We start from the raw sequence: 18652 nt of genomic DNA, 5'->3' as shown, positions 1-18652 counted from the left end.
CTCCAGGACAAGCTATATATATATATAAAACCCATCAATCAAATGATAAATTTCTCTTAAAAATATAAATCATGAAAATGAAAAATTTTAATAGGCAATGGAATTGGAAAAAGAATAATTTTTCGGAATCGTCTAAGAAAAATGAGACTAAAAATATATATTTCTAATAGCCAATTTCACACAAGATCCATTGTAGCTATCATGATCATACCAACCCAATTCAATCAGGATTTAAAATCCACAGTTTGGCTCAGCTCGGATTAACCAGGATTCAAAATCCAAATAACTCGCATTTATTTGGATGGATCCATTTGGGCACTGGCAAAAGGGGTGTAAAGTCTTGTAAATAGGTGATTAATGGGGTCCGCAGCGTAAGATAGGTCAACGTGTGTCAAAGTTACAAACGTTGAATGTTGGCCATTTTATTTAGGACTGTTTGTATGAATGAGAGCATAATTTTACCTGCATACAAAGTTGTGATGTGACCAAATAACAAAAAAAGATTAATTAACTACATAGTTACAACAAAGATTAACTTTGGGATTGGTGAATTATTCGACTATAAGAGTGATAGTATAATCTCGCCTTAATTAATTAACATATCATCTGCCGTTCAGATTCTATTAATATTATTGAATAAGAATAATATTTGTGTCCAAATATAAGACTATAATATATACTTACTATTTCTCTCAACAAACTCTGGAAAATAAAACTCCTACGCTAAGAGAAATTCTAAATATAACACAAACCCCCTAACGCAGTCACAAATGTGCTGCTCCAATGTAAGTATATTAGTCCTGTCTAGTTATCAATTTGGGAATCAAGACTAGAGTCAACTCTTGCAATGAAGTTGCGATGTGGTAGTTAATTGGGTCTGCGATGTAAGCCATGCCTACTTCAAATTAAAACAGAATAAACATAACGAAATATGAGCACATTTAGCGACAATTAATGGTATAATTAATATAGGATTAGATAGTTACAACGGGAATTTGAATTTGATTTATGTGTTGGAGAGAGTCCATAGATTTCATGTGGAATGGTCACTATCATCTACCGTCTAGACTGTAATAGTCGGGATCATCATAGTTTGGTGATCCTTGGAGCAAGCACTTTGTTTCTTCTGGATTATAATGTGCCCAAGGGTGATGGTTGAGTTTTCTTAACCTATCAAGCTCCTCTGCTACTTCTTTCATTGTAGGCCTCTCTTCTCCTCTGATACTTAAGCATGCCATTGCTAGTTCAGCAACTTCTTTAATCAACTCTATCTCTTCCTCATTTACAATTTGACCGTTTAGAATTTCATGGAGTCGATTCTCCTTCATAGCTGACATGAAGTTTGACGAGAGGTTTCTCTCTTCCTCAGGTGCTGTAAAGCAAAATGCCTTCTTGCCGGTGATGAGTTCCAAGATAACCACACCAAAGCTATAGACATCACTTTTATCCGTTAGCATGCTAGTTTGGAGGTACTCCGGGTCAAGATAACCACAAGTCCCTTGCACCAGTGTGACGAACTGGGTTTCATCTATTGGAGCCAGCATCGAGGCTCCAAAATCTGACACCTTTGCCATGTAGTGTTCATCCAAGAGAATGTTTGAAGGCTTGACATCTCCATGAATTATTGGGGGGGATGCCGATGAATGTAAGTAAGCAAGAGCTTCTGCCGACTCATGAGCAATCCTTAGCCGAGTCTCCAATGAAACATGGGATATATTGTCCTTGCCATGGATAAGCTGAAACAAGGTACCATTAGGGACAAACTCATAGACCAACATGGGAACTTCCACCTCCAAGCAACAACCGAGAAGCTTCACCACATTCCTGTGGTTGATCTGGGACAGAATTAGCATCTCCTTTCCGAATTCCTTCATTTGGCTCTCGTTGATTACCTTCGATGTTTTTATGGCTACTAGCCGATTGTCTTTCAGAGTGCCCTTGTAGACAGTGCCATTACCACCTTGGCCAAGGATTTTGTTGTCGTCAAAGTTGTTGGTTGCCTCTTCTAGCTCTTGCTTTGAGAATATCTTAAATGCCAAATGCTGCTTCGACCTCATCTCTTCATATAGCAACCACCCACCATGTTGTCGAAAATATTTCTCTTTGACTTGGTTTAGGTTTCTTCTTTCTCTTACGAAGTTTATACCGAAGACAAGTAGGATTAGAAATACGAGACCGACACAGATCCCTGTGGAAAAAATTGGATAAATTATTATAAGTTTTGATGATGATAGCAGCAGATGGAGGAGGGTAATATACCTATAACTAGCGGCTCCGTGAGTGAACGTTTTTGCTTGGGATAACATTTCCCATTGAGAGAAGGATCACCGTGTTCCCCTATTGGGCATGAACATGAGAAATTCCCTGGTGTATTGTTGCAAATTCCAGAACACGGATAATTATCCTTATCGGCACACTCATCTATGTCTGCAATTAATAAAACGTAAAATTGAGATCACCAATTTAATTACCTAATCAAAAAAGGAGAGGCCTGGAGAAAGAAAAAAGAAGAAGATTAGAACCTTGGCATCCTCCTCGTAGATAAGGATTCCCTTGATACCCATCGAAGCAATTGCAGAGATAACCAGGGCCATTGGTTGAGTCGATGCACCTACTGTTCTCACTTACGCATGCATAGGAGGTCATGTTGAGCTTGGCTGTCTCGCATGTTTCATTACCAATGGCCCAATCAACCACCACTGGCACCCGCAGATAATACAACTCGCGCGAGGTGATGTAGCTGCTCTTGAACTCAAACCAATTGGCCTCCACCAGGACGGCGTAGCCACAGGAGCTAAAGTTGTACACTTTGGAACTGTTAAAGTTGCGGTCGAACCAGACCCTGTAGTAGTTGATCCCCTTTGGAATGGCGGTCTGGCAGCAGCCGATGCCGGAGCACGACCCATTCGTTAGGCTCTCTCGACTCTTGCACATCGAGACACAGCCGCTCTGGATGCTGTTGACCTTGGGGTCGATCCCGACGTACGCAAGCGTCTCGCAGCCGATGGTCGTGAACTTGTTGAGGACGTCGGAAAACCGGTACGGAGTGGCGGATAGATTCAACCTCCAGACGTTGTATTCGTCGTGGGTGGTGTTAACATAGCATTGGTGTGATACATGGTTGTTCATGCGAGCTTGGCCTGACGTCAATGATATACTGAGCACCTCGACGTTGGTGAGGAAGGGCCTGTAGGTGCCATTGGTCAAGGTGCAATTGAGCTGAAAGCCTTCTCTGAAGCAGCCGGGCCCGATGCCGAAGGGAAAAGGGATTGGAACATCCCCGCACCTATCTTTGCAGCCAAGCTGTGCGATGGGGTGTGACTCCGCCGCCGTCGACGGCAAAGTCATTAGCAGCAACTGCAGTGGTAGCCACATCCAAAGGATGCGATATTTGAGTAATCTCTTCATGCTATCTCCTTTAGGTTCCATGATCGTTCGCTGCCTTGCACGAAATGTTCCTAATCTAGCTCCGTAGAAAATTTGCAGGATGTTTTTCTTTTTTGATGGAAAGACCGTAGGCAGATTAGTTACATTACAAGCTTGATTATATAATATTTGGAAGTCTTTGAAAGACTTTTCTCGTCTCCTGATTAAATACATGAGCAATAATTCAGCGTAGCGATCGGGGACGTGCCATCTCGGTCTATACATCACGGTTATCTTGGGTTGTGATGGTTTACTACTAGTCTTTCTCCTTTCACATCATGTAAATTTTGGAGAATGTAAAACGAGAAAGATTAGTAGTAAACCATCAGAATCTAAAATAACCGTGATGTATAGGCCGAGATGTTCCATCGAGAGGATGTGAAAGGAGAAAGACTAGTAGTAAACCATCACAGTCCAAGATAACCGTGATGTATAGACCGAGATGGCAAGTCCCCGATCACTACGCTGAATTATTGATCATGTATTTAATCAGGAGACGAGAAAAGTCTTTCAAAAACTTCCAAATATTATATAATATATGGGCGTAATTTTCCTTTACCTAAACGAAAAAAGAGGTTTATTTTCGATATTTATAGAAATATAGGGTGCTAAATGTAAATATCTTTAGTTTGATGAATTTTTCATTCCTTATATTTATGTGAATTTTGTCTCAAATAATATAGCAGAAATATGGGGTGCTAAACGCAAATTTTATTAATTCCAGTCATTTTTATTTAACACCCAATATTTATATGAACTGTTTATTTAAATAATATTATAGAAATACAGGTTGTTAAATATAAATGTCTAATAGTTTTGGTAAACTTTTCATTTAACACCCTATATTTATGTGAATTTTCAATTCAAATAATATTACAAAAATACAGGGTGTTAAATGTAAAATTTGTTTAACTTTCATTAACACCCCACGTATGTGAATTTTCATCCCAAATGATACTGCAGAAAATATGGGGTGCTAAACGGAAATTTTATTAAACCGATAACTTTTCATTTAGACCATATTATTTGGATTTATTTCTCAACTAGTATTGCAGAAATTCAGGGTGTTAATTGTAAATGTCTTTGATTTTGGTGAACTATTGCCTTGAACCGTTGAACGCCGTATGTCTATGTGAATTTTTGTCCCAAATAATATTACCAAACTATGGGGTGCTAAATGCAAATTGTAATAATTCTAGTAAACTTTTCTTTTAACACCCTACTTTAAAAAAATTTCAATTAAATAATATTACAAAAATACAGGGTAATAAATGTAAATGTCTATAGTTTTTGGTAAACTTTTCATTTAACACCCCATTTTTATATGAAATTTTAGCCCAAATAATATTGCAGAAAGATGGGGTGCTAAAAGAAAATTTTATTAGTTCCGGCCAACTTTTCATTTAACACCGTATATTTATCTGAATTTTTGTACCAAATAATATTGCCGAAATATGGGGCGCTAAATGTCTATAATTTATGTGAATTTTCATTTCGAATAATATAAAATGCAGGGTGTTAAATGTAAATGTCTATAATTTTGGTAAACTTTTCATTTAACACCCCATCTTTATGTGAATTTACATCCCGAATAATATTGCACAAAGATGGGGTGCTAAACAAAAAATTTATTAACTTTGAATGTTGGCCATTTTTATTTAGGACTGGTTGTATGAATGAGAGCATAATTTTACCTGCATACAAAGTTGTGATGTGACCAAATAACAAAAAAAGATTAATTAGCTACATAGTTACAACAAAGATTAACTTTGGGATTGGTGAATTATTCGACTATAAGAGTGCTCGTATAATCTCGCCTTAATTAATTAACATATCATCTGCCGTTCAGATTCTATTAGTTTTATTGAATAAGAATAATATTTGTGTCCAAATATAAGACTATAATATATACTTACTATTTCTCTCAACAAACTCTGGAAAATAAAACTCCTACGCTAAGAGAAATTCTAAATATAACACAAACCCCCTAACGCAGTCACAAATGTGCTGCTCCAATGTAAGTATATTAGTCCTGTCTAGTTATCAATTTGGGAATCAAGACTAGAGTCAACTCTTGCAATGAAGTTGCGATGTGGTAGTTAATTGGGTCTGCGATGTAAGCCATGCCTACTTCAAATTAAAACAGAATAAACATAACGAAATATGAGCACATTTAGCGACAATTAATGGTATAATTAATATAGGATTAGATAGTTACAACAGGAATTTGAATTTGATTTATGTGTTGGAGAGAGTCCATAGATTTCATGTGGAATGGTCACTATGATTAACATATCATCTACCGTCTAGACTGTAATAGTCGGGATCATCATAGTTTGGTGATCCTTGGAGCAAGCACTTCGTTTCTTCTGGATTATGATGTGCCCAAGGGTGATGGTTGAGTTTTCTTAACCTATCAAGCTCCTCTGCTACTTCTTTCATTGTAGGCCTCTCTTCTCCTCTGATACTTAAGCATGCCATTGCTAGTTCAGCAACTTCTTTAATCAACTCTATCTCTTCATCATTTACAATTTGATTGTGTAGAATTTCATGGAGTCGATTCTCCTTCATGGCTGACATGAAGTTTGACGAGAGGCTTCTCTCTTCATCTGGTGCTGTAAAGCAAAATGCCTTCTTGCCAGTGATGAGTTCCAACATAACCACACCAAAGCTATAGACATCACTTTTATCCGTTAGCATGCTAGTTTGGAGGTACTCTGGGTCTAGATAACCACAAGTCCCTTGCACCAGTGTGACGAACTGGGTTTCATCTATTGGAGCCAGCATCGAGGCTCCAAAATCTGACACCTTTGCCATGTAGTGTTCATCCAAGAGAATGTTTGAAGGCTTGACATCTCCATGGATTATTGGGGGAGATGCCGATGAATGTAAGTAAGCGAGAGCTTCTGCCGACTCATGAGCAATCCTTAGCCGAGTCTCCAACGAAACATGGGATATATTGTCCTTGCCATGGATAAGCTGAAACAAGGTACCATTAGGGACAAACTCATAGACCAACATGGGAACTTCCACCTCCAAGCAACAACCGAGAAGCTTGACCACATTCTTGTGATTGATCTGGGAGAGAATTAGCATCTCCTTTCCGAATTCCTTTGTTTGGCTCTCGTTGATTACCTTGGATCTTTTTATGGCTACTATCCGGTTGTCTTTCAAAGTGCCCTTGTAGACAGTGCCATTACCACCTTGGCCAAGGATTTTGTTGTCGTCAAAGTTGTTGGTTGCTTCTTCTAGCTCTTCCTTTGAGAATATCTTAAATGCCAAATGCTGCTTCGACCTCATCTCTTCATATAGCAACCACCCACCATGTTGTCGAAAATATTTCTCTTTGACTTGGTTTAGCTTTCTTCTTTCTCTTGTAATGTATATGCCGAAAATAAATAGTACTAGAACTACGACACCGACACTAATGCCTGTTAACGTATCGAATCCAATTGTAAAATTAGTTAATCATAGTTAATCTAACTAAAGATAGAGACAGATTAATTTCAAACTTGGTGGAGGATTTACTGTACCTATAGCCAGTATTAAAGCTGCTTGAAAATTATTTTGGTCGGGAGAGCATGTCCCGTTGAGATAAGGATTACCATGTTCACCTGGTGGGCAAGAACATAAGAATCCCCCCGGTCTATTGTCGCAGTTCCCGGAGCACGGGTTATTATCCTTATCGGCACACTCGTTTATATCTACAACAAAGCATAAAATTACGATCACCAATTTAAATTACCACTAAAATTGGAAAAGAAAATCTAAAAATTTAACAAGCCAGGAAAGGTGAGAGATCAGAGAACCTTCGCATCCTCCAACTAGATAAGGATTCCCCTGATACCCCTTAGAACAATTGCAAAGATAACCAGGACCACTGAGGGAGTCCACGCACTCACTGTTGTCACTAACGCAAACGTAGGTGGTTGTGTCGAGCCTGGCAGTCTCGCATGTTCCATTCCCAAAAGCGAATTCAACCACCACTGGCACTTGTTTACCAAACAACTCCGTTGTGGTCACGTAGTTCGTGCTGAAGTTGAACCGATCAGCCTCCACCAAGAAAGCGTAGCTGCAAGGGCTAAAGTTCCGGACATCAGAACTGGTCAAATTATTCTCAAACCAGACCTCGTAGTAGTTGATTTCCTTGGGGATGGCGGTCTGGCAGCAGCCGATGCCGGAGCACGACTCATTTGTTAAGCTCTCGACGTTGTAGCAACCTGAGACGCACCCGATTCGGTATTTATCGTTGACCTTGTTCTCGACTTTGATGTACGCCACCGTGTCGCAACCAATGGTTGTGAACTTGTTGAGGAGGTGGGAGAAACGGTATTGGCCGTATGGTGTGTCAAGTCCAAACCACCCGTGATCCAATACGTAGGTACCATCGATATAGCACTGGCTTGATACAGGGTTGTTTATGCGACCTCGGCCTAACAACAGTGAGATATCGAGCACCTCGACGTCGTCGCTGAAGGGCCTGTAGGTGCCATTAATCATGGTGCAATTGAGCTCAAACCCATCCATGAAGCAGCCCGGACCGATGCCGAAGGGATAAGGGATTGGAACGTCGCCGCACGTATCGTTGCAGCCCGGACGTTCCATGGCGTACGACTCCGCCGTCGGTGGCAAAGTCATCATCATCAGCAGCAGCAGCTGCAGGGATAGCGAGGCCCCAAGGATGGATTCCTCCATGGGATGATTTCTTTTATGATCCATGATAGTGTACTAGTTGCTTGCAATTAAGATATTCCCTCCTCTTGCTATGGTAGTAGATATATTGTTGTTTGTAGGAGGTGAAAGGAGAAAGACAAGAAAAGTCGTGAACTATCACGATCCAAGTTGCAATCTTCGTATATATATATATATATATATGTTGGTCAAGTCTTCTATTGCTATACTGAATCGCTTAAGCATTTGATCGTCGTGCAGTTGAAGAATTTTAGTTGTCTTCCAACTATAATACAATTAATGTATGGGCGTCATTATTTAACAATGATATTAAGTATTCGTAGATGGATTATTTAAGGCTTTAAGCTAATCACTTTCCTAGATCTCTGCCATGGGTTGTTTCTACTCCTCATCCTATCCGAAATTAGTGTCAAGAGACACAATGGAGATAAATAATCACATATGGAACTATCTCTAACTAATCTTATCTTACGTCCTTACCTACCCACCGTTTTATCACATAGCTAAGATCAAGTTTGGACTTTGTCGTTACGCCCATTTTTAATTAACTTCGGCCATCTCAATAGTTAAAAATTTAATTACACTTAGAACACCTCAACTATAGTCTAATATATAAATATGCTCTTATTTATATTATGTGATAGCATTAACAAGAATATTAAATGACTATTTTACTTGTAATTTTTTTCTTATCGATTTTTTAAAATAAAAGTAAAATAGTTACTAAAAGACCGTAATCGCGTGACGGTCATACTTTTTTGATAAAATAATTTAATAGATAATTAATGAAAAAAATATTTATAAAATTTTATATAATTAAAGTGTCAATGTGTCACGAAAAATTAATGAAAATTAAAGGCAAGTCTAGTTTTACTCGGGCCCCACCAGAGTTTTACTTAACTGCCATCATTCTTTTAAGATAAAATGGGGAATAAAACTCTGATTGAATTTAAGCCAATTAACTATTATCATTAATTTTTGATAAATTATAACTTCTTAACTATAGTATAAATAAAGCCTTCCTTTTTCTTCATTATTGTAAAATAATTTGTCTATTTCGAATAATATATTTATATTTTGTAAACTATCCTTATCTCACTTTTATTTCTATAACATGATTTTTGAGATTGATCAATAAGAATTTTAGATTCCTTGACCTTGGAAATGGGTATTTTGGTTTGTCCACATATGTTTTGGAATTTTAATTAACCTAATGGTTGGGCTAAGTTATATCTATCACAAAAATAAAAATGAAAAAGAATTCTCTTCCTCCACTCGAGGGTCAACTCTTATGTTTAAGGCTTTTTATTTCTCCATTATCAAATGAGGTTCACAATATAAATATAACTTATATTGTGGGGTATATATAAATCCAGTACAACTCATAAATGTACAAATATAAAGGAATTTTTTAAATAATTTACACTGAAAACTTTGTATATATTATAATAGTCACTACATTCTTCAAATAATCATAATTGCACCCAAACAAATGATTCCTTTCAAAGATATCATTTCATCATTTAAATCTAACTAAACTGAGTTAAAATTAATCTTAGTATAACAAAATAATATTTAGGGCTTATATAATAAAATGCAAATAAATCAAATATAAGCAACTCAGACAACATAATTGATGTGGTGCCCAATCCCAAATGATAAAATAAAGTACATATGGAGATAATCATTTAAACTCAATCCCAAATAAACAATAAGATCATTCAGAAGACATCCAAACTGGAAGAACAAACTATCCAAGATACCACCTCACAATATGTAAAACAAAAGACAATAAAATTTGGCAGAGAAAATATCAGTTTTTTAATCGTCGGAACCAAAACTCTTTTGAGTGCACCACACAATCACACTAACATATCATCTACCGTCTAGACTGTAATAGTCGGGATCATCATAGTTTGGTGATCCTTGGAGCAAGCACTTCGTTTCTTCTGGATTATGATGTGCCCAAGGGTGATTCTTGAGTTTTCTTAACCTATCAAGCTCCTCTGCTACTTCTTTCATTGTAGGCCTCTCTTCTCCTCTGATACTTAAGCATGTCATTGCTAGCTCAGCAACTTCTTTAATTAACTCCATATCTTCTTCATTTACAATTTGATTGTTTAGAATCTCATGGAGTCGATTCTCCTTCATGGCTGACATGAAGTTTGACGAGAGGTTTCTCTCTTCCTCAGGTGCTGTAAAGCAAAATGCCTTCTTGCCGGTGATGAGTTCCAAGATAACCACACCGAAGCTATAGACATCACTTTTATCCGTTAGCATGCTAGTTTGGAGGTACTCCGGGTCTAGATAACCACAAGTCCCTTGCACCAGTGTGACGAACTGGGTTTCATCTATTGGAGCCAGCATTGAGGCTCCAAAATCTGACACCTTTGCCATGTAGTGTTCATCCAAGAGAATGTTTGAAGGCTTGACATCTCCATGAATTATTGGGGGGGATGCCGATGAATGTAAGTAAGCGAGAGCTTCTGCCGACTCATGAGCAATCCTTAGTCGAGTGTCCAACGAAACATGGGATATATTGTCATTGCCATGGATAAGCTGAAACAAGGTACCATTAGGGACAAACTCATAGACCAACATAGGAACTTCCACCTCCAAGCAACAACCGAGAAGCTTGACCACATTCTTGTGATTGATCTGGGAGAGAATTAGCATCTCCTTTCCGAATTCCTTCCTTTGGCTCTCGTTGATTACCTTGGATCTTTTTATGGCTACTACGCGATTGTCTCTTAGGGTACCCTTATAAACAGTGCCATAACCTCCACGCCCAAGGACTGTCTTGTCATCAAAATTGTTTGTTGCCTCTTCTAGCTCCTCCTTCGTAAATATCTTAAATGCCAAGTGTTGCTTCGACCTTATCTCTTCATATAACAACCACCCACCATGCTGCCTAAAATATTCCTCTTTGACTTGTATTAGCTTTCTTCTTTCTCTTGTAATGTACATGCCGAAAATAAACAGTACTAGAACTACGGCTCCGACACTAATGCCTGTTAATGTATCGAATCCAATTGTAAAATTAGTTAATCATAGACAATCTAACTAAAGATAGAGACAGATTAATTTCAAACTTGGTGGAGGATTTACTGTACCTGTAGCCAGTATTGATTCTGCTTGAGAATTATTTTGGTCGGGAGAGCATGTCCCGTTGAGATAAGGATTACCATGTTCACCTGGTGGGCAAGAACATAAGAACCCCCCCGGTCTATTGTCGCAGTTCCCAGAGCACGGGTTATTATCCTTATCGGCACACTCGTTTATATCTACAACAAAGCATAAAATTACAATCACCAATTTAAATTACCACTTAAATTGGAAGAAAAAGAATCTAAAAACTTAACGAGCCAGGAAAGGTGAGAGATCAGAGAACCTTCGCATCCTCCAACTAGATAAGGATTCCCCTGATACCCCTTAGAACAATTGCAAAGATAACCAGGACCACTGAGGGAGTCCACGCACTCACTGTTGTCACTAACGCAAACGTAGGTGGTTGTGTCGAGCCTGGCAGTCTCGCATGTTCCATTCCCAAAAGCGAATTCAACCACCACTGGCACTTGTTTACCAAACAACTCCGTTGTGGTCACGTAGTTCGTGCTGAAGTTGAACCGATCAGCCTCCACCAAAAAGCGTAGCTGCAAGGGCTAAAGTTCCGGACATCAGAACTGGTCAAATTATTCTCAAACCAGACCTCGTAGTAGTTGATTTCCTTGGGGATGGCGGTCTGGCAGCAGCCGATGCCGGAGCACGACTCATTTGTTAAGCTCTCGACGTTGTAGCAACCTGAGACGCACCCGATTCGGTATTTATCGTTGACCTTGTTCTCGACTTTGATGTACGCCACCGTGTCGCAACCGATGGTTGTGAACTTGTTGAGGAGGTGGGAGAAACGGTATTGGCCGTATGGTGTGTCAAGTCCAAACCACCCGTGATCCAATACGTAGGTACCATTGATATAGCACTGGCTTGATACAGGGTTGTTTATGCGACCTCGGCCTAACAACAGTGAGATATCGAGCACCTCGACGTCGTCGCTGAAGGGCCTGTAGGTGCCATTAATCATGGTGCAATTGAGCTCAAACCCATCCATGAAGCAGCCCGGACCGATGCCGAAGGGATAAGGGATTGGAACGTCGCCGCACGTAACGTTGCAGCCCGGACGTGCCATGGCGTACGACTCCGCCGTCGGTGGCAAAGTCATCATCATCAGCAGCAGCAGCTGCAGGGATAGCGAGGCCCCAAGGATGGATTCCTCCATGGGATGATTTCTTTTATGATCCATGATAGTGTACTAGTTGCTTGCAATTAAGATATTCCCTCCTCTTGCTATGGTAGTAGATATATTGTTGTTTGTAGGAGGTGAAAGGAGAAAGACAAGAAAAGTCGTGAACTATCACGATCCAAGTTGCAATCTTCGTATATATATATATATATGTTGGTCAAGTCTTCTATTGCTATACTGAATCGCTTAAGCATTTGATCGTCGTGCAGTTGAAGAATTTTAGTTGTCTTCCAACTATAATACAATTAATGTATGGGCGTCATTATTTAACAATGATATTAAGTATTCGTAGATGGATTATTTAAGGCTTTAAGCTAATCACTTTCCTAGATCTCTGCCATGGGTTGTTTCTACTCCTCATCCTATCCGAAATTAGTGTCAAGAGACACAATGGAGATAAATAATCACATATGGAACTATCTCTAACTAATCTTATCTTACGTCCTTACCTACCCACCGTTTCATCACATAGCTAAGATCAAGTTTGGACTTTGTCCTTACGCCCATTTTTAATTAACGTCGGCCATCTCAATAGTTAAAAATTTAATTACACTTAGAACACCTCAACTATAGTCTAATATATAAATATGCTCTTATTTATATTATGTGATAGCATTAACAAGAATATTAAATGACTATTTTACTTGTAATTTTTTTCTTATCGATTTTTTAAAATAAAAGTAAAATAGTTACTAAAAGACCGTACGGTCATACTTTTTTGATAAAATAATTTAATAGATAATTAATGAAAAAAATATTTATAAAACTTTACATAACTAAAGTGTCAATGTGTCACGAAAAATTAATAAAAATAAAGGCAAGTCTAGTTTTACTCGGGCCCCACCAGAGTTTTACTTAACTGCCATCATTCTTTTAAGAGAAAATGGGGAATAAAACTCTGATTGAATTTAAGCCAATTAACTATTATCATTAATTTTTGATAAATTATAACTTCTTAACTATAGTATAAATAAAGCCTTCCTTTTTCTTCATTATTATAAAATAATTTGTCTATTTCGAATAATATATTTATATTTTGTAAACTATCCTTATCTCACTTTTATTTCTATAACATGATTTTTGAGATTGATCAATAAGAATTTTAGATTCCTTGACCTTGGAAATGGGTATTTTGGTTTGTCCACATATGTTTTGGAATTTTAATTAACCTAATGGTTGGGCTAAGTTATATCTATCACAAAAATAAAAATGAAAAAGAATTCTCTTCCTCCACTCGAGGGTCAACTCTTATGTTTAAGGCTTTTTATTTCTCCATTATCAAATGAGGTTCACAATATAAATATAACTTATATTGTGGGGTATATATAAATCCAGTACAACTCATAAATGTACAAATATAAAGGAATTTTTTAAATAATTTACACTGAAAACTTTTTATATATTATAATAGTCACTATATTCTTCAAATAATCATAATTGCACCCCAAACAAATGACTCCTTTCAAAGATATCATTTCATCATTTAAACCTAACTAAACTGAGTTAAAATTAATCTTAGTATAACAAAATAATATTTAGGGCTTATATAATAAAATGCAAATAAATCAAATATAAGCAACTCAGACAACATAATTGATGTGGTGCCCAATCCCAAATGATAAAATAAAGTACATATGGAGATAATCATTTAAACTCAATCCCAAATAAACAATAAGATCATTCAGAAGACATCCAAACTGGAAGAACAAACTATCCACGATACCACCTCACAATATTTAAAACAAAAGACAATAAAATTTGGCAGAGAAAATATCAGTTTTTTAATCGTCGGAACCAAAACTCTTTTGAGTGCACCACACAATCACACTAACATATCATCTACCGTCTAGACTGTAATAGTTGGGATCATCATAGTTTGGTGATCCTTGGAGCAAGCACTTTGTTTCTTCTGGATTATGATGTGCCCAAGGGTGATGGTTGAGTTTTCTTAACCTATCAAGCTCCTCTGCTACTTCTTTCATTGTAGGCCTCTCTTCTCCTCTGATACTTAAGCATGTCATTGCTAGCTCAGCAACTTCTTTAATTAACTCCATATCTTCTTCATTTACAATTTGATTGTTTAGAATCTCATGGAGTCGATTCTCCTTCATGGCTGACATGAAGTTTGACGAGAGGTTCCTCTCTTCCTCAGGTGCTGTAAAGCAAAATGCCTTCTTGCCGGTGATGAGTTCCAAGATAACCACACCGAAGCTATAGACATCACTTTTATCCGTTAGCATGCTAGTTTGGAGGTACTCCGGGTCTAGATAACCACAAGTCCCTTGCACCAGTGTGACGAACTGGGTTTCATCTATTGGAGCCAGCATTGAGGCTCCAAAATCTGACACCTTTGCCATGTAGTGTTCATCCAAGAGAATGTTAGAGGGCTTGACATCTCCATGAATTATTGGGGGGGATGCCGATGAATGTAAGTAAGCGAGAGCTTCTGCCGACTCATGAGCAATCCTTAGTCGAGTGTCCAACGAAACATGGGATATATTGTCATTGCCATGGATAAGCTGAAACAAGGTACCATTAGGGACAAACTCATAGACCAACATGGGAACTTCCACCTCCAAGCAACAACCGAGAAGCTTGACCACATTCTTGTGATTGATCTGGGAGAGAATTAGCATCTCCTTTCCGAATTCCTTTGTTTGGCTCTCGTTGATTACCTTGGATCTTTTTATGGCTACTACGCGATCATCTTTGAGAGTACCCTTATAAACAGTGCCATAACCTCCACGCCCAAGGATTGTTTTGTCATCAAAGTTGTTTGTTGCCTCTTCTAGCTCCCCCTTCGTAAATATCTTAAATGCCAAATGTTGCTTCGATCTTATCTCTTCGTATAACAACCACCCACCATGCTGCCTAAAATATTCCTCTTTGACTTGTATTAGCTTTCTTCTTTCTCTTGTAATGTACATGCCGAAAATAATTAGTACTAGAACTACGACACCCACACTAATGCCTGTTCATGTATCGAATACAATTGTAATGTTAAAATTAACTAATACAAGTTTTGATAAGTAAAAACTTTAGCGGCTAATATATCATTATACCTGAAGTTAGTGGCACGGTGAGTGAAGGTTTTTGCTTGGGGTTACATTTCCCACTGAGATAAGGATCACCGTGTTGCCCGGGTGGGCATGAACATGAGAAACTCCCTGGTGTATTGTTGCAAATTCCAGAGCACGGATAGTTGTCCTTATCAGCACACTCATCTATATCTGCAATAATTTGTAAAATCGAGTTCAATCTAATTACCTCATCATGAAAGGAGAGAGAGAGAGAGAGAGAGAGAGAGAGAGAGAGAGAGAGAGAACCTTCGCATCCTTTAACTAGATAAGGATTCCCGTGATACCCCTTAGAACAATTGCAGAGATAACCAGGACCACTGAGGGAGTCCACGCACTCACTGTTGTCACTAACGCAAACGTAGGTGGCCATGTTGAGCTTCTCTGTCTCACATGTTCCATTCCCAAAAGCCATTTCAACTACCACCGGTACCTGTTTATAGGACAACTCGTCTGTGGTCACGTAATTCGTGCTAAAGTTGAACCAATTAGCCTCCACCAAGAAGGCGTAGCTGCAAGGGCTAAAGGTCATCACATTAGAGCTGTTGATCTTATTGTCGAGAGAGACGGAGTAGTAGTTGATCCCCTTCGGGATGGCGGTCTGGCAGCACCCGGTGCCGGAGCACGATCCATTTGTAAGGCTCTCTCCGTTATCACACCCTGAGACGCACCCACTCCAGTACTTGTATTTCTCGTTCTTAAGAAAGATATACCCGATGGTCGCGCAACCAATTGTTGTGAATTTGTTAAAGGCGTTGGAGAAACGGTATGGCATCCCGACCATAGAAACCTCCCAACTGTTCTCCTCTTTCTCGGTAGCATTGATATGGCATAGGCTTGATACGTTGTTCTTTATGCGACCTCGGCCTAACGACAGTGAGATATCGAGCACCTCGACGTTTTTGCGGAAGGGCCTGTAGCTGCCATTGGATATGGTGCAGTTGAGCTCAAACCCTTCCATGAAGCAGCCAGGCCCGATGCCGAAGGGATAAGGGATTGGAACGTCGCCGCAGGTATCGTTGCAGCCCGGAAGTGCCATGGCGTACGACTCCGCCGTCGGTGGCAAAGTCATCATCATCAGCAGCAGCAGCAACTGCAGCGATAGCGAGACCGCGAGGATGTGCTTGAGAGATTGAATCTCCATAAGATTTCTTTTAAGCTCCATGGTCGTGTAAACACCTAGCTTTCAATATTTCCCCACTCTATAGCTACATAGACATTGTTCTCTTTGACATATATGCAGGCCAAGTCTTCAATTGCTATATATACTGAGTCGCTTATGCATCTAATCGACGTGCAGCTGTAGAACTCCAGTTGTCTTCTACAATGTATGGGCCTCATCATTCAATCATGATATTATTTGTCAATGTTGGGTTAACGTTTTATTTCATGTATTTTATGCAGAACTATATTTAATTAAGCCTAATCACTTGCCTCTCAGTCATGGGTTGCTTTACTCCTCAGCCTACCCGAAGTTAATTAATGTCAACAAACACGACATAAGGAAAAATAATCAACATTAATACGCGTTAAGAGAAATTTGCAGAGGTAACAGAGATAAGGCATACATAATTCATGGATTCAGTTAACGCAACTCTTCCCATTGTACTTAAGAGTAGGCTTATAATGTTCATATATATATAGTCAACTATTATAACTAATTAATTAATCTCTTCTTACGTCCTTATCTACCTACGACTTTATCACATCGATAGAGACCTAGGTTAGACTTTGTTTTACATCCATTTTCAATTAACATCCGTTATCTCAATAGTCCGATTCAGGTGGCCTTAAATATTATGTTAATGCCCATAGAGACTACAGCATGGGAAACAACGGCTTGGTTTGGAAAACTATTATTCATAAGCTTCTCCACGTCTTAATGAGTTATCTATTATTTGAAGCCCTTGTATTTAGAACTTGTATTTCTTTATCTGGTGGAGTCCACCGTATAATCATCAAACCTAGTTAAATCTTTTATTTCTCTGTCATGTAGGGTCCACAGTATATATAGACCTAATCAAACCCAAACATCTGAAAAATTTAAATAATTGCGACTGAGATTTTCTAAAATATCATTATTTCCTATAAAACATTAATTTCCTTTCAAACTATCATTATTAAATCCAAATAAAACTAACCTTAGATTAAGAAAATAATATATAATTTTTTATTTATACATATTGCTTCAACTAGTTGAGAAGCTATCTAATGCTACCGAATATCATAGTAAAATACTTTATTTTTTTCAAAAGAAGAATATTTAAGTTATTTACGTATATTTATTTACTTTTCCAACCACCTATTAGGAATATTCTGTAAATGTTCACTCGAAGAAAACTTAAATAATTATAATTCTAAATGAGTCAAATTTTGCGACAATTATGTAAAAATTCCTTTATGGGTTTGATAAAAATTTCCCATGGCAATTATTTGAAAATGCCGACTATAAAATATAATTACTCATGAAAGAATCCATCTATCGTAGCCCTATCGGACAATCAAATCTCTTAATCAGGTGATTATCTCATGTCTTTTTTTAATACACATTTGATTTATTGGTTAATTATCATCATTAATTATAATATCTCATACTAATACTTTAATCTTATGATTAATAGGATTCTGTTTCAATTAGAAGAAATTAGTGATAATTTAGATAAATGGGTAGTATTTCTATTAGTTGTTAATCATGGATAGACGTAAACTTGATTGATGTTAAAAAAAAGTTTTATATTTACCTGATGACCCTCATCCTAAGACTTCCTACGTATTGAACGGATTGTTTCAGCATGTCTAAGTTTGTGTGTTTTTCCTTCTGAATGTCAATTTAATGTTTTGCATATAAAAATAAAAACTTTTTTATCTTATTACAAAACAATAAAAATAAAAAACTTGTTAATTTGAAGGTTTAAAAGATTCTTCATAATATATGGTATTAGTTGGTTAGTTCTACAACATAGAAACCATGAAGTTTGAAGTGCATGAGCCAATTCCACAGACAACTCTCGCAAAGTCACCTGCATGGGCAGGTCAAACACCATGGAATTGATGCTTCAGTCAATCCAATACAACTCTCTATTTGATAATGACACACTATGCTTCTTGAATCTGAATCACATCCAACTAGAATCCAAGTCTAGATGAGATAATTTAT

General features: G+C 37.9%; 3 protein-coding genes and 1 pseudogene across 3 annotated transcripts; all 4 read right to left on the bottom strand.

The window, feature by feature from the left end:
• Positions 1–950: 950 nt before the first annotated feature.
• LOC140763186 (putative wall-associated receptor kinase-like 16) lies at positions 951–3540 on the bottom strand. Its single transcript, XM_073101269.1, has 3 exons — positions 2523–3540; positions 2260–2427; positions 951–2188 (listed from the first exon to the last, which is right to left on the bottom strand). The coding sequence occupies exons 1-3, from the start codon at positions 3427–3429 to the stop codon at positions 1053–1055; spliced, it is 2211 nt and encodes a 736-aa protein (XP_072957370.1). The 5' UTR covers positions 3430–3540; the 3' UTR covers positions 951–1052.
• A 2034-nt stretch (positions 3541–5574) lies between these two features.
• On the bottom strand, positions 5575–8199 carry LOC140763257 (putative wall-associated receptor kinase-like 16). The gene is made up of 3 exons (XM_073101363.1): positions 7236–8199; positions 6960–7130; positions 5575–6857 (listed from the first exon to the last, which is right to left on the bottom strand). Exons 1-3 carry the CDS (start codon positions 8143–8145, stop codon positions 5722–5724), a joined length of 2217 nt encoding a protein of 738 aa, XP_072957464.1. The 5' UTR covers positions 8146–8199; the 3' UTR covers positions 5575–5721.
• Positions 8200–9767: 1568 nt separating this feature from the next.
• On the bottom strand, positions 9768–12417 carry LOC140762039 (wall-associated receptor kinase 5-like; annotated as a pseudogene).
• A 1628-nt stretch (positions 12418–14045) lies between these two features.
• On the bottom strand, positions 14046–16852 carry LOC140762585 (wall-associated receptor kinase 2-like). The gene is made up of 3 exons (XM_073100458.1): positions 15745–16852; positions 15481–15648; positions 14046–15389 (listed from the first exon to the last, which is right to left on the bottom strand). Exons 1-3 carry the CDS (start codon positions 16658–16660, stop codon positions 14254–14256), a joined length of 2220 nt encoding a protein of 739 aa, XP_072956559.1. The 5' UTR covers positions 16661–16852; the 3' UTR covers positions 14046–14253.
• Between the last annotated feature and the right edge of the window lie 1800 nt (positions 16853–18652).

The sequence above is a fragment of the Typha angustifolia genome, chromosome 7 (assembly GCF_048772165.1).
Source record: "Typha angustifolia cultivar Huaian chromosome 7, ASM4877216v1, whole genome shotgun sequence".
NCBI lineage: Eukaryota > Viridiplantae > Streptophyta > Magnoliopsida > Poales > Typhaceae > Typha > Typha angustifolia.
This window is presented reverse-complemented; position numbering and strand designations above follow the sequence as displayed.